This window comes from Malania oleifera, chromosome 1, assembly GCF_029873635.1.
Source record: "Malania oleifera isolate guangnan ecotype guangnan chromosome 1, ASM2987363v1, whole genome shotgun sequence".
Lineage (NCBI taxonomy): Eukaryota > Viridiplantae > Streptophyta > Magnoliopsida > Santalales > Ximeniaceae > Malania > Malania oleifera.
In genome coordinates, this window is record NC_080417.1 from 65,037,474 (window position 1) to 65,065,128 (window position 27,655).

At 35.9% G+C, this 27,655-nt stretch overlaps 1 protein-coding gene and 1 non-coding gene across 3 annotated transcripts; one reads left to right on the forward strand and one right to left on the reverse strand.

Annotated features, from left to right (window-relative positions):
• The first annotated feature begins 1,908 nt into the window (after positions 1-1,908).
• On the forward strand, positions 1,909-11,928 carry LOC131152379 (protein BOLA2). 2 transcript variants are annotated; one of them, XM_058104241.1, is made up of 3 exons: positions 1,909-2,184; positions 11,434-11,456; positions 11,537-11,928. In XM_058104241.1, exons 1-3 carry the CDS (start codon positions 2,122-2,124, stop codon positions 11,730-11,732), a joined length of 282 nt encoding a protein of 93 aa, XP_057960224.1. In that variant the 5' UTR covers positions 1,909-2,121; the 3' UTR covers positions 11,733-11,928. The 2 variants fall into 2 exon arrangements, with proteins under 2 accessions (XP_057960224.1, XP_057960215.1); XM_058104232.1 differs by having other exon boundaries at positions 1,958-2,184; positions 11,534-11,928.
• Positions 11,929-26,774: 14,846 nt separating this feature from the next.
• Positions 26,775-26,880, reverse strand: LOC131147406 (small nucleolar RNA R71). The gene has a single exon (XR_009134788.1). It is a non-coding gene; the product is annotated as a small nucleolar RNA R71 (small nucleolar RNA).
• Between the last annotated feature and the right edge of the window lie 775 nt (positions 26,881-27,655).

A 27,655-nucleotide genomic window follows, 5' to 3' on the forward strand; every position in this document is an offset into this window, starting at 1 on the left:
TTACTACCATAATTGAGTCCTCGGCAACGGCACCAAAATTTGGTAGGCTTGCTAAGGCTTGGGGTCCTTAACTACCAAAAATAATATTTATAATCTAGCTAAGCCTAAGTTCAATAGAACAAGGAGTGAGTTGGGTGTCAATCTTCAGGGACTCAGTGCAGTTTTTACTTATTTTAGTCTAGTTTACTATGCTTTGCATAAAGGAAAAAGATGAGATTTTTGGGTTGTTTTCTAAACTACACAAGCAATGAAAGTAAATTGTAATTAAAACTACTCCTAGAAAGCAAGTCTCAAATCATGAATCTAGTTTAGGTCGTCGTCCGCGATAACTTTGTCCGATCAGCTAGCCATACTAGGTTAGACGGTCAAGTGAGACATTCGAGTGACATAGGGTAGTGAAGGTGTACCAATCGTCTGGAGCACGATCGGGAACCAGGGTATACCCTATCTAGCGAGCACGGAACACTCTATAGGAATCGTAACCTATTACGTATAAGTGACTAAATCCCTAGCTATGCTATCATATTCCCTAAGATTTCATCACAACTAGAGAAATGAATGTGTATGGAAATTAAAGACATGATATTTAAATTGCAGAATTGAAATCAAAGTAGAGTAAATAGACAAGTATTTAAAACAACATCAAATGAAGCTCGAAAGTCTATCACTAGCAATTAGGATTACACTCGAGAACCAACTAATCTATGTGGCAGCACTCGAAACTTAATTGTTGTCATAGGCCTTTGAAGAATCCAAATGCCAACTAGACATGGAATTGAAAGAAAGCTATAAATCTAATCTAAATGGCATCCAAAGACACTCTAGGTTTATCACTAACCAAAAAGGGGCCAAAGGGGAACCTTAATCACATATTCGAAGTTTGGTTTTATACCCAAAAGGGTTTACAAGCATTTGAATTCAAATCAAGAAAGTTTTGGCAGAAATCTTGTGAAATAGGTTCTGGGTTCGAACATAGCTGACTAGGTTGCACCCTAGTCTTCCCCTGGTTGCACCAACCACTCTCGAGAATTCTTAGGTTCAGTATGCAAGCTTCCTCGACCTGGTTGCGCCTAAAGGATCTCCTGATCGCGTCCTGGTCAAAACTCTCGGGATCTTTGCTTCAGTCACGCTTATGTTCAGCTGACCTGGTCGCCCCTCAAGGTCTCTTGGTCTCGCGCTTGGTCGAACCTCTCAGCATCTCCGCTTTAGTCTGCACTTTGGAGTCTTCATTTTACGATTTGGTCGCCCCTTGTGTTTGCTGGTCGCACCATATGGTTGAGTAAGGTCTTGTTTGCTTTGATGAACTAAGGCTTTTGGGACTTGGGTGAGCCTTGTGCTTCCCAATTACTCCCTTAACTTCTTGCATTACTTAACTCCTTGGTTTTAATTTCATTTTCCTGAAACATGAATAAACCACGCATAACTTCGAACTATGATAAGAAAAGGTAAATACAAGATAAATGAGAACAAAGCAAAGGTAAATGTGGGCTTAAAATAATGCATTTTAGGGACACATCACCGACTTACTGTAGCTCTTCAGGAGAAGTGCACGCGAGTCCAATAACACTATTTATACTTCTATATATGATCTAAAAAATGATTTATTTTACAATAATTGGTCTTACTTTAAAAGATTGTGATGCTTTTGAGTATAAATTAATTTACATAATACTTTATGTATATAGTTTGAAATTTACTTTTTTAGATATTTTTTATCTTATATATTTAAAAAAAAAAAAAGTGTATAGGGTTTTACAAATGGATTTACATTATTAATAGTATAAAATTCCATTTTTTAATGAAGTTTATCTTATTTTTAAAAAATAAAATAATAATAATAATAATAATAAATTATTATTATTATTATTATTATTATTTACACTCTCGCCGCGAGCCGTCGGTCTAGATGTTGCCTTTCAACTTTCTACGGTCAGCTCTCGTGCAAGGGCTTAAGCAAAATACGAGTTTCTTGAACTTGAGGGAAGTCAAAGCCAGGATGAGAACAGGGCCACTGGGGGCAAAAAAGGAAACAGGATAGGCGGTGCGTTTTAAGATCAAACGCAAAGGTCCAAATCCATGTCTGCAAATTGGTAGAACAGTCCAGTGGAGAGAGGGAGAGAGATGGGGGTGACAAAGGAGCAGGTTGAATCTAAGCTGACATCAGAAATGAAGCCTTCTCATCTTGTAAGCTCCATTCTATTTCAATCCCTCCCTCCTCTATACCTTTCTAGACTAGAATGAATTTCATTGAATGGATCTTGCTGTCTTTTGTTTTGTGCTGAATATATGGTTCCAATGATAATAATGAATTCGTTTTTCGGCCTCTAATGTCTGTTGATTCTACTCGACGTGTTGAGTTTCCTGCTGTATGTGTCGTTGATTTCAAAATTTATAGGTTTCATCAGTAATTCTTAGTAAAAACCAAAGTTTTAGCTTAGGCTCAGGTACATGTTGGGACGAACAGGCTTATCATGAATAAAAAAGGAAAAAAAAATTGTGAAGATGAACGGGATTCAGGCATTGTCGCGTTGAGAAACTTCGCTTCTAAGAGGTCTGGGGTTCAAAATTCTTTTAAGACATTATTGGGTGGGTTTTAGAATTGCAATTAGGGATTGTTTCTGTCGCTTGGAACACCCTGCGTACAAGCACGCATACGCACTTGCTAATCCTTAGGGTGGAATAGTTTTATGTTCTCTTCATTTTATGAATCCTCACTCCTTAAACTAAACCTAGTTCTAAAACTACATCCAGCGGTAGAGTGGTCCAAGCGTATAATATTCTTCTAATGCGTATGGAAATATGTAGGTTGAGAAAGATTATCAATTGTCTATAACTCTATATTGCTGGGTATATTTATTTGGTATTTTTATTCAAATACTGGTTGTCATTATTTATAAGCTATGGAGCTCAAATTCTAGATGGTTTTTTATTTGGTCAATTAAAATTGAGAAATGAAATTTCCCCATATTTTATATATGTTTCTCTATGAATTGGATGCAACCAATGTTTTAAAAGGCGAAGGCGTAAGGCAAGGCGATTTAACTCTTAAGACGCGAGGCATTAGCCTTAAGGCGTTGGGACGCAAGCCTTTTGAGAATTTGTTTTTAAGATAAAAATCATGATTTTAAATAACGGTCGCAATCATTATTTAATGCCGTTACGTAACGATTTTTTGGGTTATCAATACCCTTATACACCGCGAAATCAGTGGGAAAAAAAATCACATCTGTAGTAGCCGTTACGGATCGCGACCATTACGTAAAGGCCGCTACGGCCGTTACGTAACCACTATAGGACTGTTAGGCCAAAGTCTTTTTACTTTTTCTTCTCACTTTTTCCCTCTCTTTCATAAATCATTCTCAATATACCATGTGGTGAGAGGGCGAAAAGATTATAATGAGGATGACATTGATTCAAAATTTACTATTTTTTTAAACACAAGAGATGCATTAATTAACAATTTGAAAATACTAAATTGTTAGGAAAATATTTTATTTTGATAATATTAGTAATTTGATATTTATGTTCTATATTTTTCAACTTCAACCTTCTTTCTTTTCTATTTTTTTTTTATATTTTTATTATTTGTATGTCTTATCTGTCTAATAAATTTTATTAATTAATTTAGCACACATGAATTTTTCATAGATAAGAACAATGAGAAGTATATTTAGACACATAATTTTTCTATCAATGGTGATTTAAAACAAATGTAAACTTGTTGTCCTTACCAAATAACTTAGTTGAACTAAAGGATCCAAAATACACTAAAACTCTTTCTGAGAAGGGTTAAAAGTTTAAAACATGCAAGTACGCTAATATGCACAAGGTTGTGCTTGCTTGAAAAAAATTCATGGTTGTTACACTCACTTCCTGTTATGTAACATCCGCTGCTCCCACTTCCTGTTATACCCGTTACCATTAAGTTACACTACCCGCTACTGTTATTTTAAACCATGATAAAAATATGCCAAATAAATTATATATATTTAAAATAAAGCAAAAATTAAGAAAGTTAAAAATATAATTTAAAAAAGAAAAAACTATCATCTACTTTGCAAAAGACTGATTGGCCATTCAAAAATTTGTAACTTGAATACATGACATAAATCGTGATAAGAGATAACTATACCATGATAAAGTTCAAACCATTTTCATGATGTAAGATACAACTCTCAGTTATTTTGGAAAGGTTGAGGTTCAAGAGTTTTAGAAATAAACTCATATTATGACATTCCTTTTATATAAACATGTAGTTAAAATTTTCTGACCAATTCTAACTTGAGAATTACACACCCAAAATGCGTAAGCCTCAACTAAAAAGGCACAAAAGGCGTGCTTTTTGTAAAAATGCGTAAGCCTCAGCATGTAATGAGTTAGCTTTTTTGGAATTTGGTATTTTAGATTAATCCTCAAGGTGTTTTGGGTATGCCTTGCCTTGAGGCGAGCCTCGATTGGGCCTTCTAAAACACTTATTGCAACAATTTTCTATCTTGTAACAGTCAGTTATTTGTGAGCTGCTTGAGACTGAAAAAGTATTAATGAAATTTATCTAATTGTTCAGTCAGAATCTAAAAAATTGAATTGTTGGAGTTTACTGTTATCATTTGGGAGAATAATACTTTAGTTAATGTTTGAAAGCATAGATTTTGAATCTTGGATTTGCAAGTGGTCATTTTTTGACCATAATTTGCATCGTGTAAAAATAAAATTCTTGCATTCTTTAAGATGGGTCAAGTAATTTTCTAATAGCAACATGCTGTAGACTCATAACCTGCCTTGTAGATTTTTATGTTATTTACTTAATTTATTTTGATGACTGGTTGCTTTGGACATTGATGGAAAATAACAATATGATCAGGGCTATGTATAGTTCACAGAATGTCTATTTCCTTCTGTTAGAGGTTATATATGTCTTTTAGTATTATTATTTTTGAGTGTATTAGTATGTTAATTAGTGAGTGTTAGTAAGGGTATTAGTGTCATTTGAATGTATTTAAATTTGTATTATAAATAGAGGGAGAGACCTAACTTCAAGAAAGGTCATTCATTTTAATCAAATCTTAACATGGTATCAGAGCATGATCCTATCTAAACCCTATTTCCCTCAGCCGTCACCGGAAAACACTGTTCTTGTGGCTGTTCTTCCCTAATCCACCTCCATCCCATACTAAATCACAAAACCAACCATATACCCATAATCAAAACCCCCCCCCCCCCCGGGGGGGCGCCCCACCCCTCAAATCCCCATCGCCAGAGGGCACTCCATGCGCCCCCATGCGCCTACCAAATGCCGGTAGGGCCAATCCCATGCGCTGGTGCGTGAGTGAAGTTCTGGCCATTTTTTATCTTTTATTTTATTTTATTTTATTTTTCTCTTCTAACATGTTTTGATTCCTTCTTTAGACTATATTATCAAGCTATTAGGCCAGTATTTTGCTAAAAAATTCAACTTTTTTTGACCATGCACTTGCAGAATTCTGTTAATTTTTGTTCAGGCTTTGTGAAGGCTTCCTTTTGAGTTTTTTGGAGTCATGTGGCAGCATTTGTATGTTCAGTTGTTAGACTGTGGATGTGCTACATCCGTTGGTGAGTTGTTCACCTCGTCCATGGTTGCGCTGGTGCTTCACATGGTTTGTGATTGTTCTGATTATTGATTGTTTTTCTTGTTTTTGGCGTGGTTGCTGATTTGTGAGTGCTGTAGCAGCGCTATATTTGTCAGTGAATTGTTCATGTTCTCCATCGTTGTGACGATGCTTCTCATAGTTTGTGATTGTCCTGATTAGTTTTGATTTCTCCTTGTTTTGGTGTGATTGATGATTTGTGCGTGATGGGATGGAATCTATGAATCCCAAAAGTTTGTTTCCAACATCGCTACCGCAAATAACGATTCAAAAGTTGGATGGAAAGAACTATGTTCAATGGTCTAAAGCTGTTCGGATTTATTTAGCAAGATTAGGGACCACTTGCTCCAATTTGATTCTTCTAATGTGAAGAGAAAAACATGTAAGTTTAGGAAGATGCCTTGATTGTTTTCCTTTTATGGAATTCGACGGAGCCACAGATTGCACAGATTTGTATGCATCTAGATAAGTGCAAGGAGATTTGGGATTATGTCAAACTTCTATATTCTAGTAATATTACATGTATGAAAAATTTATCCCAAGAGTTCTTTTAGTTACAACAAGGAGATGGGAGCATATTTTGGAGAGATGAAGTGTATTCATTAGGAGCTTAACGTTGTGCAACCTATAGCTGTCGATGTTCGTGAGATGCAAAAGCAGAGGGAGTTGATGACAGTTCTTCGTGTTCTAGCAAGCTTTGGATTTGAGTTTGAGGCAGTTCGGTCTCAGATACTCAGTAGTGCCGAGCTGCCATCATTTGATGATGTTTGTTCTTGTGTCCTTTGTGCTTCATTTAGTATGCTTTCTTTTGCTTTTGCATCTGGCTCTAAGAGGTCAACCTTTGCTACAAAAAGTGATTGTAATTCTCTATCAAACAAGCACAAAAGTTATTGCGATGGTTTGAGTAGTCGTAGTGGTAAAGACGGACGAGGTAGAGGTACTCCCCGCAAGTGCTCTGATTGTGGACGGAATAATCATAATATTGAGCAGTGTTGGGATCTTCACGGCAGACCTTCACGTGTTGCCCATGCAATTGCCACTGACTTCACACCTTTGGCATCAACCAATGCAGCCACCACCGACTCCTCACCTTTGGGCTTGAGTCTGGGGCAACATACTGTCTCTATGTTAGAGGAAGAGTATTCCAAGTTCCAGCTGTATCAAGCATCACAACAAGCTTCTCTGCCCATTGCTTGTCTCGCCCAAACAGGTAATCACAAAGTATGTCTGTCATCCAGTACTTCTCGCCCTAGTCCTTGGGTCATAGACTCTGCTACCACTAATCATATCACAAGTATACTTAGCTTTTTCTCCACTCTTCAATATCTTGCAAATTTATCTTGTGTTACTCTTGCTAATGGATCCACCACTGCAGTCAAGGGAAGTGGAACTATAAACCCCACTTCTTCTATTTTTTATTCCTTTGGTCTTATATATTCCCAAATTTCCTTTCAATGTTATGTCCATTAGAAAAATTACTAAATCCATGAATTGTTCAATGATATTCTTCCCCGATTTTGTGGTTATTCAGGATTTGAAGACGAGGAAGACGATTGGCGGAGGGCGTGAAGCTGGTGAACTCTATCACTTTGAGCCGCATCTCCTTCCTGCACTACTGCTACCACACCTTTCCAAATTCATTGTCGCATAGGTCATCCTTCATTGGAAAAGTTAAAATGTCTTGTTCCTAGTTTGAGTTCTATGTCTAGTCTCGATTGCGAGTCTTGTCAATTAGGAAAGCACCATTGTGTTTCTTTCACTTCTCGGGTCAATTTAACAGGTTGCAAGCCTTTTTATGTTAGTTCATTTAGATGTCAGGGGTCCTAGTAGGGTTGTGTCCAAGTTGGGTTTTTGGTACTTCGTAACCTTTGTGGATGATTATTCAAGAATGACTTGGTTATATATAATAAAAGATTGTTTTGAGTTATTTCATGTATTTTGTGCCTTTTGTTTTGAAATAAAGACTCAATTTAGTTTGCCAGTTTCGAATATTTCAAAATGATAATGCTAAAGAGTTTTTCAGTACATAATTCACTAATATGACTCAGTTTGGTATTATTCATCAATCATCCTATGCCCACACTCCTAAACAAAATGGGTTGCAGAGTGGAAAAATAGCATCTTCTTGAAATCACTCACTTTACTTTATCAAATGCATGTACCAAAGTGTTTTGGAGTGATGCTGTACTTACTGCTTATTATCTAATCTACAGAATGCCATCTTCTATTTTTAGTAGTAAAATTCTCTGCTCCATTCTCTTTCCTAATTCACCTTTATTTTCTCTTCCTCATATATTTGGGTGTGTCTTTTGTTCATCAATCCTGGAGTGGATAAATTGGATCCTCGTGCTATAAAATGTGTCTTTTTGGGCTACTCATATACTCAAAAGGGATATCGTTGTTATAGTCTTGTGTTGCATTGCTTCTTCGTTTTTGCCAATGTTACCTAGTCTCCTTACTACACCCATTCACTGATCACTTCTGAGCTCAATGAGTCTCTTCCTTTTCCTAATCTTTCAGATTCTACATTGTTGTCCTTGCCCAACCAACCATATGAGTCTCCATGTAGTTCGAGTCCTTCTCATTGCCTTGATCGTCCTAATTCGCAGGTGTATTCACGATGGTGGCTCCAAGGAAGAGAGCCCCCTCTAGCTTCTACTACCACACCTTTGGTTTCCTTATCCGATGATCATACTTTCCTTGATGTTGATCCTCTTATTGCTATTCAGAAAGGTAAACGCACATGTACTCAACACCCCATTTCCAACTATGTTTCTTATGACTCCTTACCACCCTCCTATTATTGTTTTGTCACTGCTTTATCCTCTACTACCTTTTTTAAATTTGTTTTTGAAGCCTTAGCCCATTCAGGGTGGAGGAATGCTATGGTTAAAGAGATTAATGCTTTACATGATAATGGTGCTTGGGACTTAGTACCTCTTCCTCCTGACTAGTCTTTGGTTGGTTATCGCTGGGTTTACATTGTGAAAGTCAACCCTGATGGTTTTGTGGCTCGTCTAAAGGCCCGACATTTTGCTAAAGGAGACACTTAGGTGTATGGTTTGGATTATTCTGATACTTTTTCTCCAGTTGCCAAACTTATATCAATATGTCTATATTCATATCCTTGGCTACTACTTGTCATTGGCCTTTGCATCAGTTAGATGTGAAAAATGCCTTCTTGCATGGTGACCTTGAGAAGGAGGTTTATATTTAGCAACCACTTGGGTTTGTTGCTTACGGGGAGTCATACTTAGTGTGTCGGCTCAAGAAGGCTTTATATGGTTTAAAATAGTTTCCCAGGGCATGGTTTGGATGTTTTAGTGTTGTAGTACTTGGGTTTGGTCTTTGACGGTGTTCTGTGGATCATTCCGTGTTTTATCGTCATACTTCATTAGGTAGGATCCTTCTTGTTGTTTATGTGGATGATATTGGTATTACAAGTGATGATGATATAGGTATTCAGAGTCTCAAACTTTTTCTTTAGACTAAATTTCAAGCCAAAAATTTGGGACTATTGAAATACTTCTTGGGTATAGAAATGTCTACTGTTGTTTCACAGAGGAAGTATGTTCTTGATTTGTTGAATGAAATTGGCTTGTTGGTATCTAAATTGGTTGATACATCCATGGATCCTAACAGCAAGTTAATGTCGAATATGGGTGATTTGCTACCTAATCTTGGACAATATCGGAGACTTGTTAGAAAGTTGAATTATCCCATAGTTACTTGGCTGGATACATCTTTTGCAGCAAGTGTTGTGAGTCAATTTCTAGATTCTTCGAGACTAGTCATTGGGACGCAGTAATTCGCATCTTAAGATATCTCAAAGGTGAACTTGGGAGAGAACTTTTATATCGTGATCAAGGTCACACTTATATCATGGATATATAGGTGCAGATTAGGCTGGATTGCCTTTCAATTAGAGATCCACCACTAGGTACTGTATTTTGGTTGGTGGTAATTTGGTTTCTTGGAAAAGTAAGAAACAAACTGTGGTAGCAAGGGCAAGTGCTGAATCATAATATAGAGCTATGGGTCACACTACCTATGAACTTGTCTGGTTGAAGAACATGTTGGAAGAATTGGGTTTTCCGCATTCTCAGCCTATAAAGTTGATGTGTGATAATCAAGTTGCTCTTCATATTGCCCTCAACCACGTTTTTCATGAGCGGACAAAGCACATCAAAGTTGATTGCCACTTTGTTCGGAAGAAACTTGTGCAAAAGCTCATTACGACCGCTTATGTGAATTTGGACATGCAGCTTGCTGATTTGTTTACCAAAGCATTGGGGGGTGCTTGTGTTAAATTCATTTGTAACAAGCTAGGAGCTTATGACATTTATGCTCCAGCTTGAGGGCGAGTGTTAGAGGTTATATATATCTTTTAGTATCATTATTATTGAGTGTGTTGGTATGTTAATTAGTGAGAGTTAGTAAGGGTATTATTTTCATTAGAATGTATTTAAATTTGTATTATAAATAGAGGGAGCGACCTATCTTCAAGTAAGATCATTCATTTTAATCAAATCTTAACAACTTCAGGAAAAATGGAATAAGATGAAAATGTAATTAAAAATGTATAGGGATTTAATTATTTTGAAGCGGATTTGCCCATGCAAAAGCTTATTAACCCAACTTCATAAACCTATGCTTAATATGTAATGATGCATTAAGGATATACAAATGAAATTTTTTGAAGTACTTATGAATTGAATGGGAAGGAAGTCTATTATCATTTATCAATTTAGGATATTTGCTATCATAGCACTGGCTGTGCAGAAGGTGCTCTAGGTAGCAGCCCATTGATCCTATGAATAGGCTAATGTCTGGAAAGGGACTATACTGGCTCCAGCATGTAGTTTATGGTTTGCAAGTTGATGGATGGATAGAGTAAATCACATTGGACTTATTAGACTCGCTGTTTCAGCTGGGAGATGGACCAGATGGTCTCTGCCTTGTTTTAAATCATTCTGCCACACATTGGCACTTGCAAGCATGGTTTTGGTTCATTTCTTCCAAGAAATTTTATATTTTCTTGATTTTGCTTGAGGAAGCTTTCTATATATTTGTGATTAATAGTTATCAATGGAGGATAGAGTCCTGAATGAAAATTGAGCCACATTTCATGAACACATTAATGTTTGGTTTCAAGTGTTTGTTTGCTCAACTGCACACATTTGATATGCTTGGTTATGCTTAGAAGAAGGAAACTAATCTAATGAGCTCGGCTTCTAACATGTGAAACTACCTGTTATGGAAAATTTGTTAACTGGTGGGGTTTTTGTGTTGTAGTGGGGATGGAGAGAAATTGTCAATTGTAATTTTTTGGGAACCTCATTTTACTGGAAATTTGTAATCATAACCCTTCAATTTTCACAGAACACATGGACTAGTTCAGGTTAATGAGTTGTGTGACTAGGATCCTGAACCCCCATCCAAAAAAGTTGGGCTCTGGGGGAGGAATAGCTGCAGAAGATATATAGTCTGAATAAACATTTTAAGTGAATCATAGTGTTTTTATTCAGATTGACAGTGTTCAGCTAGTCTTTATTTATTTATTTTATTTTATGTAAAAAGTTGCTGCTGTGTAATTAAAAGGCTTTGAGAACTTGGTTGAATATTTTCTTACACTTACACTTATTAGTATCTTCTGCTTATCTTGAGGAAGAAAAAAAATATTTACAGTGGCTACTGGAAGTCTAGGGACAACATGCAGAGAATTTTCCTTTTGAATTTTCCCTTACTAAAGATTTCACATAATTTCATTCTTTCTCAATAAGCTAATTTTTGTTTCTTTGTGTTTCAGGAAGTAATTGATACATCAGGAGGGTAAGTTTCCTCACAAAAAGTTATTTGTAACTTCTTTTCCTTACATAATTTTTACCGGGATGAATTCATATTTTTAGCAGGTGTGGAGCAAGCTTTGTAATTGAGATCGTGTCGGAACAATTTGAAGGGAAGAGGTTGTTGGAGAGGCATCGGTTCGTGAATGATGTACTCAAAGAGGAGATGAAAGAGATCCATGCTCTCTCCATTAAGAAAGCGCTGACCCCTGGGCAGTGGAAACAGCAACAAGAGCCTGAAAAATCTCATCCTGCTGCATGAAACATACTTTTAATGTTTCATAACATTGAGCCAATAGATATATTCTATAGTTTGGCATGCAAACAGTATGGGAAATGGCTCAGCAATTAACAACTTTGAAAAATAGGCTCTACTTATTGACAATATAATTTTACCTTTTCTGTAATTGGATGTTTAAAATAAAAAATTGATACCCGGTGATTGTGGGTATTTTATATTTTTCTTCTTCCAGCAACATTCATGGAAGCACTTTGTGTTAATCTGCAAATCTGGATTCTATAAACCGAATTGGAGAACAGGCATTTCTACTACCATGTTTGGATAGTTTTGGTTTTTGTTCTGCTGGTTCAAAAGCAGGGTAAGGAATTCAGTTTTAGTTTTGATGCCGAGTTTGGTTGGAGGGATCATTTGAGAATTTTGATGCTTGAAATGCAAAATATTTTTGTGAACACGAGACTCGAGTTTAATTGATTTAGAATTTTCAGCAAAGTCCTGTGCGGCATTTGTATATTAGATTTATACTCTAAAATTTATCTACCAAGACACGAGATTCTGAAAGTTTAAATTGATTTAGAATTTTCAATAAATTCCTGGGAATTTGGCATTCATACTATTTGGTTTATACTTGAAATTTTATTTGCTGAAGTAATATGATTTTCATTATTGTTTTCTTGTAAATAAAATTTGATTGATGATTTTATCCATTTGATTTGAAGTTCTTATTTTTTATTTTATTTGTGCTAGTTTTGACTGTTTGAATTGTCTAATATTGTTATAATGATATTAGTCAAGATCGAATTTTCTAAAGAAAAAACTCTTCGGATGTATTTACCAAATTTATAAATACTTCAATTGGTTTAGCAAGTAAAGCATGTTAAAATATTCTAGCCTGAGGGAGAGGGTAAATCAGTCCTTTGTTGCCATTAGTTTTCCTAATAAAGAAAGATTGATTTGAAAAATGTTTTTAGTTGAAATGAGTTTTGACATGGTATTTGGTATGCTTATTATTCATCCATTGTTATGCTTAGCATTTGCAATATATATATAAGAGTTGTTTGTTTGCGCTTAATGGTTTCTAAATAGAAGTTAGGTTCTTAACGATCCAAAATTTAGTGAATCGATAGTGTTTGGTTAGTCTTTGAAATAGCTCTAGATTACCTCTAAGAGAATCAACAATGTCCTTGATGTTGACTCAATAAAAACACAAATTAGAAGCTATTTTTGACATTTTTATCCCTAAAAAATAACACAAATTAGACAACCTCGACTCTCCTACGATGAGCCAAATAACTCATGCCCTATCACTCCAAGTTCTCATCTCTCTTATATCTTTACTGCTAATTAAATGAGCACCTTTAGTGTTGTCTCTCTACTTTTGACATTTTCTTTAATGCTTTGACACTGACATGTTCTTTTCCCTCTTCTTCTTCTCCTTCCTTTTTTTATTTATGTTTTACTTCATTTATTTATTTATTTTTGTAGATTATTCTTTAGTTTTAGCATAAGATCTCAAAATATGATTTGGGAAAGCCCATCTTACTTGAATTATCTCTAATTAGTGTGACATTCAATTTTGGAAAGATTCAAATATTCTTTTATACTTTAAAATGAACTTCTCTTCGGTGAATCTAAACCCACCCGTAGAAAGAGGCCATGAACGTAATAGATTTTTAATTCCTCCACTTCCTTTGTAGGAATTTACGAAGATTTTTCTGTGTATATAAAGGATCAAAATCTTAGATCAAATGATGAAAATTATAAAATTAAGATTTTTAGAGAAGAAAAGTGAAAAAATGCAAAAAGAAATAAGTATTTTAGTTGAAGTGTTAATTAGAAAAAATAATTTCTTATTATGTTTCACAATAAATATTATTTTATATTTTAAAATATTTATATTAGAAAATATTTTCAATTAATGTTTTTATGTTTTATATTTGAGACACATTATATATATATATATATATATATATATAAATTGATCTAAAAAAATGTTTATTAATTTTAACAATTAGGTTTTCCATTTAAAGGATTAAAACTAAACAAATACATATATTTAGAGGCTAATGACCAAACAACTAAAATAATTTAGCATTCAGATTTAGAAATTGATTTTAATTATATTCAAAAATACAATTAACATATTCAAAATTACATTCAACATTTACCACTAATTGTTAAATTTTATCAAATAGTCCCATAAACTTGTCATCCTTTATTTGGGGGGGGGGGGGGGGGGGGGGGGGGGGGGTTTACTTTGGCAAGTTGAGTTTCATTTTCATTTAATTATTAACTATATATTTAATAAAACATGGTCTTCTATAGCTTTTGATTTTTTTTTTTAATTAGAAATTTTGGATTATGAGATTAAAGGTGGATTCCAAGAGGAGGGGTGAATTGGACAATTAAAAATATTATTAGTAAAAATTCAGATTACCTGAACCCTTTTTAATTTAAACTTACACAACCACACAATCTCAATATCTAAACAATGACCGTACTATACCAATTGGGAATCCTAGGTATGAATATGAAATCTGAAAATATAATCCAATACTCAAACTTCAATAAATTCAATTTATCAATTTAGAATTTTTATTTTCAACAATAGTCAATGATCTTTTCAAAAACACAAATTTAATAGTGCAACTTGGATTTTCTCTTACAACTTTAAGCTTCAATAAAAAGATCAATCCCAAATACTTTAGTTCAGCTATTTCAGCCCAGATTTCAGATATTATATCTCAACAGAATTTTTAATCCAACAACTTAAATCAATCTTAAAATAACTACTTGGTTCAATCACAATTCCAAATATTCAGCTAGTTTCCAATTTTCAGCAGGTTTTCAAATATTCAGCAAGTTCTCAAAGAATATCAAATCATGCATGCTTGTTATATCTTGCAAAAATTTAAAGAGTAAGGGAAGAAGAGCTGAACACCGAATTTTTTACAAGGTAAGGCCAGTAGCCTACGTCCTTGCCTCAAGCAACCTGCTTTGAGGATTTTCCTTTCCATTTCGTTACCAAGTGAAGTAAACCTCTCTCTGATCAAGGTGGAGCTGCCTCTCTAATGAGAACAATTCTCTCGCTAGGCAACGATTCAAATCCTTGAACCGTCAATAACAAAACAAACAAAGCAAGATTGTTTGTACAATAAAATACTCCTAAAAATAGCAAATTAGTACACGCTAGAATTAATATACTTCAAAGAAATCAATAAAGAAGATGAAGCTCGAAAGTTTATCACTAGTAATCTGATTATAGAGTGTGGATTTCAGTAGAATGAATCAAATTTTCGTGAGTTTCAGCAAGAACAACTCAACATCCCTTTTAGAAAATATTTTAGTAGTATAACACTAATTTTGAATTTGTATGTGTGTCGTGAGTTGCCATAATGTGCGAGAATAATATGTCTATATAGTGTACAAGGGATTCTAAATGTTTTCCCCAATTTTTCTCTGAATTTGGAAACCATTCATGCAAATTTGGAAATAATATCAACGCTATTAATAGTTTAAAATATAGACTTCAGTCGACTGGGCCGTAGGGTCGCCTGAGCTCTTTAAAAAATAGCACATTTAGAAAGTCAGTACTGGGGTAGTCGATTGGTCCCCATAGGTCTGTCGCCTATTCCTTTTCTGTTTGCTCATTTACAAAGTCAGTAGCCTATCAGTCGCCTAATCATTAAGCCACACTTTGTTTTTCAAAGTTTAGTTCCAAAATTTAAATTTATAACTTGGAAAACTTAATTTAGGCTTTATGAAAATATTTTCCATGTATAAAAATGGGTCTCTAAGTCCATGATATCTTTTAAGAGCTTCAATCATCAGTATTGAAATTTGAAGTACTTACATGAGACTTTAACAAGATAAAACTATCTAAGAGCCTAAGTCTCATGTCTTATAACTTCCACACTTTGTCCAAACTTTAACCAAATCTTTAATATGCTTTATATCCATCATGGCTCATAACCTTAATTGCAAACTTCATTCAAGCTCTTCAAACATACGAACTTGATTTCATAAAAACACTTGAGCCTTGAAACTTAACTCAAACAAACATGTTAAGTATTCTTGATTCGTTATCATCGAAACGATATTAAGCCTTGTTAGGCCAACATAAGTTCTTTTCTTTTTCAATAGATTGAATTGACTCTAATTTATGTTGGGAATTAACAACAAATTCTTGAAACCTGTAAGAAACAAAGTAGAGAAAGAATACACGCCAAAGAAAAATCAATCACACGCACAAGATAGTATTTACGTGGTTCGACAATTTTGCCTACATCCACGGAGTTGCAAGGATTTCACTATTATCAGGAAGAAAATACAAAGAGTGCGGTGGTACAATGCTCGCTCTCTCTCTCTCTCTCTCTCGCTCGCTCTCTCGCTAAGTGTGACCACTTGACCTAATCACCCAAAAATAATCGTTTTATATGCTGCGCACAGGGTTCCGAATGGGCTATAAAAGTGTGACCACTTGACCTAATGGACTAAGCATTAGGATAGAAATCTCTCTTTAAAGAAAATTCAGGTCATCATCCGGATCGAACGCAATTAGGCTCCACAAAGCCGAACAAATCTCCCATTTGGAGACTAGTTCAATCACCAATATCAACCGCAATCCTCCAAATGAACAATCCCTCATCCTTGCAACTCATCCTCCTGTCCTCAAGCTAGAAGACCAACTAAAGTTGCACATAACTTCAGCTTCTCAATAGTGACACCCTTAGTCAACATGTCTGCTAGGTTCTTAGATCCACAAATCTTCTTAAGTATTACCAGCTTATCTTCAACAACGTAACAAATAAAGTGGTATTTTTTCTGCATATACTTCGACTTTGAATGAAAAGACGAATTTTTAGTAAGAAAAATTGCACTCAGACTGTCACTGTGTAGAATGCCCATCTTCTGCTTCTTACCCAGTTTGTGTAAGAAATCATGTAGCAAAATCATTTCCTTTCCAGCTTCAGTTGCTGCAACATACTTAGCTTCTATAGTTGACAAAGTAACAATCTTTTGCAAATTTGAAACCCAAAATATAGCTATACCACCCAGAGTAAATATAAACCTAGTAGTACTCTTTCTACTATCATTATCACCAGTAAAATCAGTGTCTACATAACTTTGCAATTTCAAATTTGTACCTGTAAAGCAAAGACATGTAATTGATGAACCCCTCAGATATCTCAGAATCCATATGATTGCCTCCCAATGGTGCTTTCCTGGCCTACTCATGAATCTTCTCACAACTCCCACTGCATGTGCAATGTTTGGCCTTGTACACACCATAGCATACATCAAGTTGCCAATAGCTGAGGCATAGGGCACCTTGCTCATATGGTCCCTTTCTTCTTTTGTTTTTGGTGACTGTTCCTTGCTTAGTTTGAAATGACTACCCAAGGGTGTGCTCACTAGTTTAGCTTCATTCATGTTGAACTTGTTGAGAATTTTCTTCACAAACTCTAATCGTGAAAGCTTTAATGTACCATTAGCCTTGTCCTTAATGATTCTCATTCTAAGGATTTTCTTTGTAGCTCCCAAATCCTTCATTGCAAACTATTTTGACAATTGCTTCTTCAGATTATTAATCTCCTCAATGCTAGACCCTGCAGTGAGCATATCATCTACATATAACTGTAAAATGATGTAAGAATTGTCAAAGAACTTAACGTAGCAACAGTTATTAGTTTCACATCACTTGAACCCAATTTTATGCATAAAACTGTCAAATTTTTTATAACATTGTCTTGGAGCTTGTTTTAGACCATACAAGCTCTTTCTCAGTTTGCAGACTAAATTCTCTTGTCCCTGGACAATGAACCCTTCTGGCTAAATCATGTAGATGTCTTCCTCCAAGTCACCATGAAGGAATGCCGTTTTCACATCTAACTGCTCAAGAAGTAAATTTTCTGCAGTTACCATTTCTAGTATCAGTCTAATTGTTGACATCTTCACAACTGGAGAAAATATTTCTGTGAAGTCAATGCCCTCCTGCTGGAACCCTTTAAGAACTAATCTGGCTTTGTAACGCTTGCTACCATCATGTTCATTCTTTATTTTGTATACCCACTTGTTGTGCAAAGCCTTCTTTCCTACTGGCAATTCAGTTAGTTCCCATGTCTGATTCCCCAATAAGGAATCCATCTCATCCTTCATGACTAACTCTCACTTGCTTGAACTTTCATCCTACAAGGCTTCATCATAACACTCTGGCTCACCACCATCAGTTAACAAGAGATAATTTAGAACAGGTGAATAACGTTGTGGAGGTCTAATGGTCTTGGAAGATTTACGGACCATAGCTACAGGTGTACTTTGATTTACCAATGATTCTACATTCTTATCCTCTTCACCCCTTTCCTAGACAATACTTTAAGTCAACTCATCTAAGTTAACAAACTCAGATTTCTTCTGATCTATCTTTGTGAAATCTGACACTACAGTTGACCTGTTCTTGTACATAACCTGTTCATTAAGTATCACATTTCTACTTCTGATGATTTTCCTGTTTTGTTCATCCCAAAACCGAGAGCCAAATTTCTCTTCATCATAACCAATGAAATAACTTATTTTAGACTTTGCATCAAGTTTACTATGAGCATCAGAATCAATATGAACATAAGAAATACAACTAAAAACTTTTGAGTGAGAAAACTTTTCCTCTTTATCGCTCCAACCCTCTTCAGGAAGTCTCACTTTCTTTCCCATACTCATTTGAAAAATTCCTTTTTGAAAGAAAGCAAATTACTTTTGGGCATTCATTCTTCAATCAAGGCATAATACTCTCACTCATATTTATTTATTGAAAATCAATTTTGAGAGTATTGTTAGAGGCCACCTCATATATTTTACTTGATAAATATTTTTTGGGTGATTCTGTTCTCATTGCAAATTTATTTTTGAGCAAGAATCCTAGTTCCCCTAAACTTTATTTGAAAAACTAGTTTTGGGAAAATTCTTGGCATATTGGAAAGAGTACCTTTAGCATATTATTATTTTAATATCTTTTCTTGGAAGGTCTCTTACTCTTTGTTAGTAAGAAAATTATTATTCACAATCGGTCTTTATTGAGAAATACTTTTTAGTGAAAAATATACATTCTCACATTGAGCCTTAATTCATATCATCCGTGAGTGCATTGAACTATATTGTTATACACATCTGCTTAGTTTAGAAGCACATTTGTTTGTACACAAAAAATTATTTGATTATCTGTTGTATTCCCAACGGGTGGTCGGAAGAGGGAGACTAGCCTTGTGAATAGCCCTGGACTTACTCAGACCCGGTTAGGAGAGCACCGGACTAGTTCAAATCCGGTTAGGAGAACTAGTTGCACCATCCTGGTAAGGTATTGTATTCAGTGCCACTCTACCTGTTAAGTGAGCCTTAGTGGAATCCTCTTGCTTGTTAGCTTGAGGCGGGGACGTAGGCTGTATTGGCTGAACCTCGGTATCATATCTGTGTCTGATTTTAATTTTCTACACTTTTGTTTCTACAATTGATTGTGATATTTTATCTACTATGTAAGATTTATATAATTGTATATTTCAGTTATGTAAATGATTGGGAAATACTAAGATTGTGTTAATTGCCATAATATATGCTCAATTATTTAATTGTGATATTTCTGTTTGATTAGAAAGACCCTAGGTTGAGTGATACTGATTGTGAATATGAACCTAACCTAGGCAAAAGTTTTTAAATACCCAATTCACCCCCCTCTTGGGAACACACCAATTCCAATAGGGGCTTTACAAGACCAATTGGTTAACTAGGCATAATAATGCTTGCGAGGGGTCGGTCGACTGGGGCCTTTACAGAAGTGAAAAATCTGGCCGAGTGTTAAGTCTGGTCGACTAGGCCATAGAGGTCGGTCAATTGGGCCTTGAAAAAATTGATATTTTGGCCCTAATTTGTTTTCAAAAACATTTTAAAACCTTTGTATGAGTTTAGTAATTTATGCAAAAGGTTTTTCATGAAAATGTTGGTCCCTTAAGGTCTTTCTACGGTTCATTGAGCTTAGCATCAAATCATGTGAGACATGCATTATTACGATCAAATCTAAATGCTTTACAAATTAAATAAAATGTGTTTTCTCTTCTTTGCTCGTCAAATCTCCATGGAATACACCAAGTTGTATGTGTTTTAATTCCCTTCTTGGCTTCCATTTCTCCTTTATCTTGTGTGTGCTGAATTGTAAACCTATTCAAATACTAAATACACACATAATATACAGGTGGTTTGTCATTAGAAAAATGGGATCGGACTCAAAAAGTCAACACTTTCTTCAGTTATAGCTATGGCCTTGGGTTCCCAAATAAGTGGAAGTCATTTAAGGATTTTCCTAATCATTTCGTAAATTAGGTAGTTTTTCCCAAGGGCGTTTAGGGAATTTATTATATGGGTGAACCTAGTGTACATACTCGATATAGATTCTTCTAGGTTCATCCTGAAGGCTTTATACTCACTAGTGAGCATGTTTATTCTATTATCCCTAACATCTACAGTTCCCTCATATGTTACTTTTAGTTTTTCCCAGATTTCTTTGGTAGTCTTGTAGCCCATTATCCTATTAAACTCGTTAGCGTCTAATGCACAATATAGGGCATTCATTGTACTAGAGTTTATCTACATTTATTTCATATCGGCCTCATTCATTCCTTTTTTTCCTTAGGAATTTCCTTGTTCTCAAAGGTTTTAGTAGGAACATAGCTTCCTTATACTACAACTCTCCAGACTTTCCAATCCATTGTTTGTAAGAATATTCTCATTCTTTGTTTCCAAAAGGTGTAATTTACACCGCAAAAGATTGGGGGTCCAATGTAGGATTGTACTTCACCGACTAGGGACACGCCTAGGTTGGCCATTGTGATTTTTGTGCAACTACTTAGTAGGATATGTTACAACCTATGCTCTAATACCAATTGAAAGTAATGGTGTAGTCCCAAGAGGGGGGTGAATTTTGTATTTTAAAATTTTAATGCGTGGAAGTTTGATTAATTTTAAAACTTAATTACCACGTGCCCTCACTATTTCAATCACAACAAAAAAATAAGTAGAGAATGGCTATACCAATCAATATCAATCGATATTAAATTATCTCAACTAATTAACGCAATTCTAAATTTACAATTTCAGTAGCGTTTGATTTACAATGGAAATTTAAATCATTCAAGATATCCACAAATTTACCTCAGCATTCATATAATTCCAAAATCAATTTTAATTCATTCATAGCAGATAATAATCAATTTATAAGTGCAAGAAAGTAAAGAGATTAAAGGAAAGAAGAACACTAAGATTTTTTACATGGTTCGGCGGTCTGCCTATGTCCTTGCCTTAAGCAACCCACTGTGAAGATTTCCTTTACTCTCTCCATTCTATAGGTGGAGTTCCTTCTCTCTTTTTAGTAAGTAGAGACACCTCTCAAGCAAGAACACTCTTTTTCTTGTTCGATTCTATCCCTTAATTGAAAATTCAAAAGCAATACAACTGCAGATTTTTGTACAAGTAGAAAACTCTCTAAGAAGAGCATATTTGTACAATATAAAACACAAATAACTTCTCAACAATAAGATGTAATGAAACTCAAGAGAAATCTAGGTTTTTTGGACTGAGAAATATGAAAACGAAGATAAAAAAACCAGAGTTTGATTTTCAGTAGTGAAGAATGGCGTATAGCGGCTATGAAAGTTGAAATCGATGAATAATTTATGCGATTGGTTTGATTAAGTTTGCCCTTAAATAGTGGGTTTTCAAATCTGACCATTTGCCTAAAATTTGGAAACAATTTATTCTGAAAAAGGTAATAAATCGCATTGTTTATGACTTAAGCCGTGAAACTTTGGTCGCCCGAACTTATGCCTGAGTCACATGAACCATTTAAGAATAGGAATTTAAAATAGGCAATAGCACTTCAATCGCTTGAACCTTGACTTCGGTCACCCGAACATGTTTATTCAGCTGAACTATCAGTCCGGTTTCCTAAACTTACATTGTGATGGGGATTAGCATTCCTTGACTGACTCCTTTGCCGATATGGTGACACGTGGATGACCTCCCGATGTCCATTATCATTCAAATTTTTTTGTAGATACACATGAAACTACTTGAAGAATTTAGATGCATGAAGACCCAAGTCAATATATTGAAGTAAGATCAAGTCCAAGACCCATGTGGGCCCCACACGACTATATTGATCCCACACAATTTATGTTCCATAGGGCCACATAGATTTGGCCTTCTCTTTTGGCATATGTTTGGGTCTCCTATTTTGATTTGTAATAATGCAAGACAACTCAACTGAAGTGTGTGTTTAGTAAGTTGGAAAAATATTAATTGTGTTAGAATTTAGTGAGAGTGTTTAGTGCCTTGTCCCCTATGCTTGTGTGAGAGTTGTGAATGTCTTTAATGTGTTGTCCCCCCCATGCTAGACTTTATATTATTCTCATTGTAATAATTCTAAGCAGTTTATGTTTGAATATTGAGGAAGAATTCCTTTGCTAAAGCTTGAAGCTTTGTCCAATCTTTTGATTGATTGGTGTGAGACTACATTGTTCTCCCCAAAGATCACGTGTGAGAGACCACTCTATCCAACATTACCATCATCACCTCCTTCCCCTTATACACCCCCACGGCTTCTTCCCTCTACACAACTGTATCTACTTAATCATTGTGATCAAGCTTGTTTGAAGGACTTCCGACATGATCTAAGCTCATGGTGAACAACTTCGAATCATCCAACGATTTTCTTAGGTAAGCATGTTAATCCCTTGCTTGATTGTGAACCTTTGCTTGAAGCCCAATAGCCTTTATTAAAGTAGCCCACTTGAATCCCTGAATTTCCTTAAAATCCTGTGTGTGTTCAGGCGACTAAAGGCATAGGTTCAGTCAACTAAACTGTTACTGCCAGTTCAAAAATTCATATTTTAAAATCTTCAGATGACTGAGGCCTAAGTTTAGGCAACTGAAGACCACATGAACCTTTAGTTTTCAATATTATTGTCACTTGCTAATATCAATCGTGGCAATATTAATTTGTTAACGTAGAACTTGCATTCTTAAACTTTGCAATAGCATCTTTTATGCATAAAACTTGATTCCTTGGTGAAGGAACACTTGGGACTTAACTTCTGAATAAATCATACACCTTTTCAAAAACCTTACAAGATGTGAATCATAGCATAATTTATGATTACGTTTGGGTTGATTGAATTATTAAATTATAGTGTTTATGTGTACGTGCTTGCTTTAGGGTTGACTGTATGACTAGACCGACGATACCCATCCTACATCATCTTGGTATTAGAGCCTAGGTTGGATTAGGCGAACCCTCAAAGCTCATTTTCCCTTGGGCTGAATTGGCCTCCCCGAAATTCCCTTCAAAATCGTGACCCCCTGCCCAAAAAAATACTTAGGCCATGAGCCCCTTTCCTTTGTGTTTGTTGTGTTTTGATGGCAACCTGAACTGGGAATCGTTATCATGGTCATAGGAATAATATGGACCATGACACACTCTTAGATGACTTGCAAGACCAAGTCCATGTCTTAACCCAAGTCTTGACCAATGCATTTACAAGAATTGTGAGGCTGGAAGCTAGTTTAGCTCCTAACCCACCACAAGAAAATCTAGGATAGCCTCTTGAGGTCGACAACCATCACTCTAGGGAGCAAAACCACCTTCCAAAAGAGAGGACACCACCTCAAGAACGACCTCCCATTCCTCCTCCACAAAGATCAAAATGCTCCTAGAAGGTTCCAATGTCATGACCCTTATGTTCCAAACTGGAATGATAAGGATTATGATGAAAAGGATTTTCAACTAAGGAGACCATATCGTAGGGAAAATAATGATCTAGATGTCGATATGATGAAAAGAGTGAAAATTGAAGCCCCTACATATGATAGTCAAATAGACCCAAAATTTTTTAAGGATTGGTTGGCTGAAATGGATTCATATTTTGATTGGTATAAAATGAATGATCCACATCATATGAGATTTGTAAAAATTAGGTTGATTGGACAAGCAAAGCTTCATTGGGTGAATTTTGAAAGACAAGAAGCTTGCCTTGGTTATAGGCCTATAGACCACTAGGATTTGATGAAAGAAAGGTTGAAAGAAAAGTATGTTCCAATCTCTTATAGAGAACGCCTCATGGATTAACTCTATAGCCTTGGCCAAGGAAGTTTGAGTATGACCTAATACATGAGCAAATTTGATGAAATTTCCATTAGGTGTGGTGTGGAAGAAAGAAATAGCCAAAAAATTTCTCATTTTAGAATTGGTTTGAAACTCGAATTGAGAAAAGAGTTGTTTCCCCATCATATTAATTCACTTGAGCATGCATTTAATTTGGCACATGACTCTGAGCAAATGAGTAAAGCTCAAATGGGAAGAAAATTTGGAAACACTTCCAATGATACTTATCAAAGAAAGGCCACATCATATGAGAAGACTAGACCCACCAACATGGGTCAAGTGACTTCTAGAGGTAGCAATCCCATCGTCCAACAACCATTGGACAAGGAAAGACACCCATGAATGGGTCCTCAAAAAAAATTTCTGGGAATGATGTGTACTACAAATATCTCAAAAGAGGCCACTTTATTAAACAATGACCAACTAGAAATTTGGAAATTGAAAAAGAGGATGAAGAGGAAGATTCGGGAGAAGAACAACCCTATATCCCTAAGAAAGTAGCAAGTGAGGATGAGTTATCAATTGAGGAAACAGAAACTTCTAATTTGAATATCATGAGTTGCATCATGGTGACTTGTGAGTCCCTAAAATGCACTATTTTAGGTCCCCATTTAGCTTAATTTTGTCTTCTTTTATCTTGTATATACCCTTTGTTAACATAGTTCGGAGTTATGCAAGGTTTGTTCATGTTTCAGGAAAATAGGTTAAAATTGAGAAGATAAGCATTACGAGAAGCAAAGGGAGTAATTGGAGTGAACAAAGTTCAAATTAGTTGCTCAGCCAAGCCCCTAGAGCCTCAATGTATCAAAAGAGAAGAAGATCCTATTCGACTATATGGTGTAACCAGCAACACAAAGAGGCAACCAGGTCACAAGCTACAGATTCCAAGGTTCAGGCTGAAGAAGAAATGTTGCAAGGTTCAACCAAGTGATTGACCAAGTGACTCTATGGGGTGACTAGGTTGAGATACTGAAGCTTAATGAGCTAAGAAATACTGAGAGTCTCAAACAAGTGACCCTCAGGGGTGACCAAGTCGAGTTCTTGAAGCTGAACTAAAGTTGGGATCTTGAAAATCTTGACCAGTAGCTCAACTAGCAAGGCCCATTGGACTGATTAGGTCGAAGATGCTGAATTTTGAATTCCTTATTTCCTGCAAGCCTCAACCAGGGCGTGACCAAGGGAAAGCATAGGTGCGACTTGGTCAATAGCAACGTTCTTCTGTACGAGATTTTGGCAAAACTTTACTATTTTGAAATTCAAACCTTGTAAACCCTTTTTGGTATAAATAATAGCTTCAAATATGTTCTTAGGGTTCCTTTTTGGCTTTTTGTTTGGGTTAGTAACAGACCTAGAAAGCCATTGAGAACCAAAGTAGAGTAGATTTACCATTTTTGATTTACATTCTTGTTTTGGTTCATGCTTGGTTTCATGAAGGCCTTTGAGAACCTTCTCATTGCTTGTGTTGCCGAGTAGATTAGGGTTTTCAATGGTACTCTTGATTGTTAGTGACAAACTATTGAGTTTGCAATTAAAGCCACCTTTACATGCTTATTTTTTTGTTGCTTTCCTTTACATGCTTTCATTTAATGCTTTCTTTACATGCTTTCATTTAATTTCCATGCAAGTTTAAATCTTTGTAATCGATGATACCCTAGGGGATAGGATGGCCTAGTTAGGGATTTAGTCATCTATATAGATTAGGCTATGGTTCATGTATAGGGTGGATTCGTGATCGTTAAGATAGAGTATACCCTGGTTCTCGATCATGCTCTGGACGGTTAGTACACCTTCTCTACTCTATGCCCTCGAATGGTCCACTTAGTCGTTAGCCTAAGGCAGATAGTTGATCAAACATAACTTGTACCAAATGATAGTCTAGGCATGATTCATGATCTTAGATCTGCTTTGTAGGAGTAGCGATAATATAGAATTTACATGATTTCAGTAGATTGTTAGAAAAACCTTTTAAAAATCTCCCCTTTTAACTTTCTTTTACACAAAGCTATAATAAACTACATTAGAAGTGGTGAATAACTGCACTTTAGTCCCCGTGGATCGATACTCGACTTACTTATTGTTCTACTGAACTTGGGAGTAGTTAGGTTTATAAATTTTATCTTTGGTAGTTAAGGACCCAAGACTTGGCTAGACGAAACCCTACCAAATTTTGGCGCCGTTGTTAGGTACTAGGTCATGGTTATAAGCCAATTTCTAGTTTAGCGTATTATTTATTTGTTTTTATTTTATTTTATTTTTTTTTGTTACTCTGAAGTCTTGACTATGTGATACACGTGTGTATGCTGGGTTTGCGCTCTTTGGATCCAGAGTTAGTGCCTATAGACCCCGAGATCGAGAGATCTCATAGGTCCATTAGGAAATCCACCTCTAATCTCGATTTTACTGAGTTTTCTAAACCCAAAGTAATGGCTAAACATAATTCGGTTCCAGTCATTCAAATCCTGAAACCCCAAGCTCCTCACCAACTTGTTGTGGGGGAGCAACCAATTTAGCCCCTTAGAAACTACTTCACACCCAACACATATACGTCGCCGTCTTGTGTCTGATTCCTAGATGTTGAGGCAGCACAATTTGAGATCAAAACTTCCATCATCTTGATGCTTCCCAATTTCTATGATAATTCAAATGAAAATCCTTACAATCATCTAGATGAATTCCTCGAAATTTGTTCTACCATCCGCATCCATAATTTCAGTGATGATGCCCTCAGCTTAAGGCTTTTCCAGTTCTCTCTAAAGGATAAGGCCAATATTGGCTAACGTCCTTAGAGCCGAACTCGGTGACCAACTAGGCCACTATGCAGCACGAGTTCTTGAAAAAGCACTTCCTAATTTGGAAGACTAACCAGCTTAGGAGAGCAATCAATAGTTTCTCACAAGTGGAAGGGGAACTATTTTTCGAGACATGGGAGCATTTTCAGGACCTCTTACATAAATGCCCACACCATTAGGCCCCTGGATGGAAATCGGTTTAGACCTTCTGTAAAGGATTAAGTGAGTGAGATAAGTCAATGGTAGATGCATCTTATGGAGGTACTTTCCTTACCAAGCACGAGAATGAGGTTTGGGCTCTCTTTGAAAAACCTTGCCAAGAATTCTTAGCAGCATGTTGTTGTTGCTCGTAGACCATCCAAACCCTCCTCTTCCAAACTTAAGGGAGTCTATAAGTTAGCCATGGGCCATGACCTAGCGCCCACACTACACTCCATAGTTAAAAAGTTAGATCAGTTCTTGTCCTTAGGATAGCAACCTCAACATATGGCATGTGTAGATGTGTGTGCCATTTGTTATTATCCTTCACACACATGCTACAATTGTAATCATTCACCTTCCCAGCCTGAGTTTGTGCAAAAGGAATTTAAGGCTACCCATAATTAGTACGATAGGCTATCCAATGACCCATATTCAAACACATACAATTTTGGGTGGAAACAACATCCTAACTTCTCCTGGAGGCTACAAGTTCCGGGTTTTCAAGCACAAAGACCTCAGATATCACCCACTGATCCACCTCCTCACCCATAACAAAATGCCCAAAACCCTTTTGTGTTTGCCCCTAGACCATCATCTTTTCAACAACCATCTCCTCATCGACCAAAATATGATTCCTTTCAGGAGATGGTGTTGAAAGCCCTCAAGAGCATTGAGGATGATCGCTAAGTTGATCGACGGTTACTTTATTCTCACTTCCAATCAATTTCCAAGCTAGAAGCCACCATGGGGCAACT

What these genes read in the sequence shown, in the direction of transcription:
- LOC131152379 (XM_058104232.1), top strand. Translation starts at nt 2,122, where the DNA reads ATGGGGGTGACAAAGGAGCAGGTTGAATCTAAGCTGACATCAGAAATG. An exon ending in AAATGAAGCCTTCTCATCTT is followed by an intron (nt 2,185 to 11,433) that starts GTAAGCTCCATT and finishes TTTGTGTTTCAG; the next exon opens with GAAGTAATTGATACATCAGG. An exon ending in GTAATTGATACATCAGGAGG is followed by an intron (nt 11,457 to 11,533) that starts GTAAGTTTCCTC and finishes TCATATTTTTAG; the next exon opens with CAGGTGTGGAGCAAGCTTTG.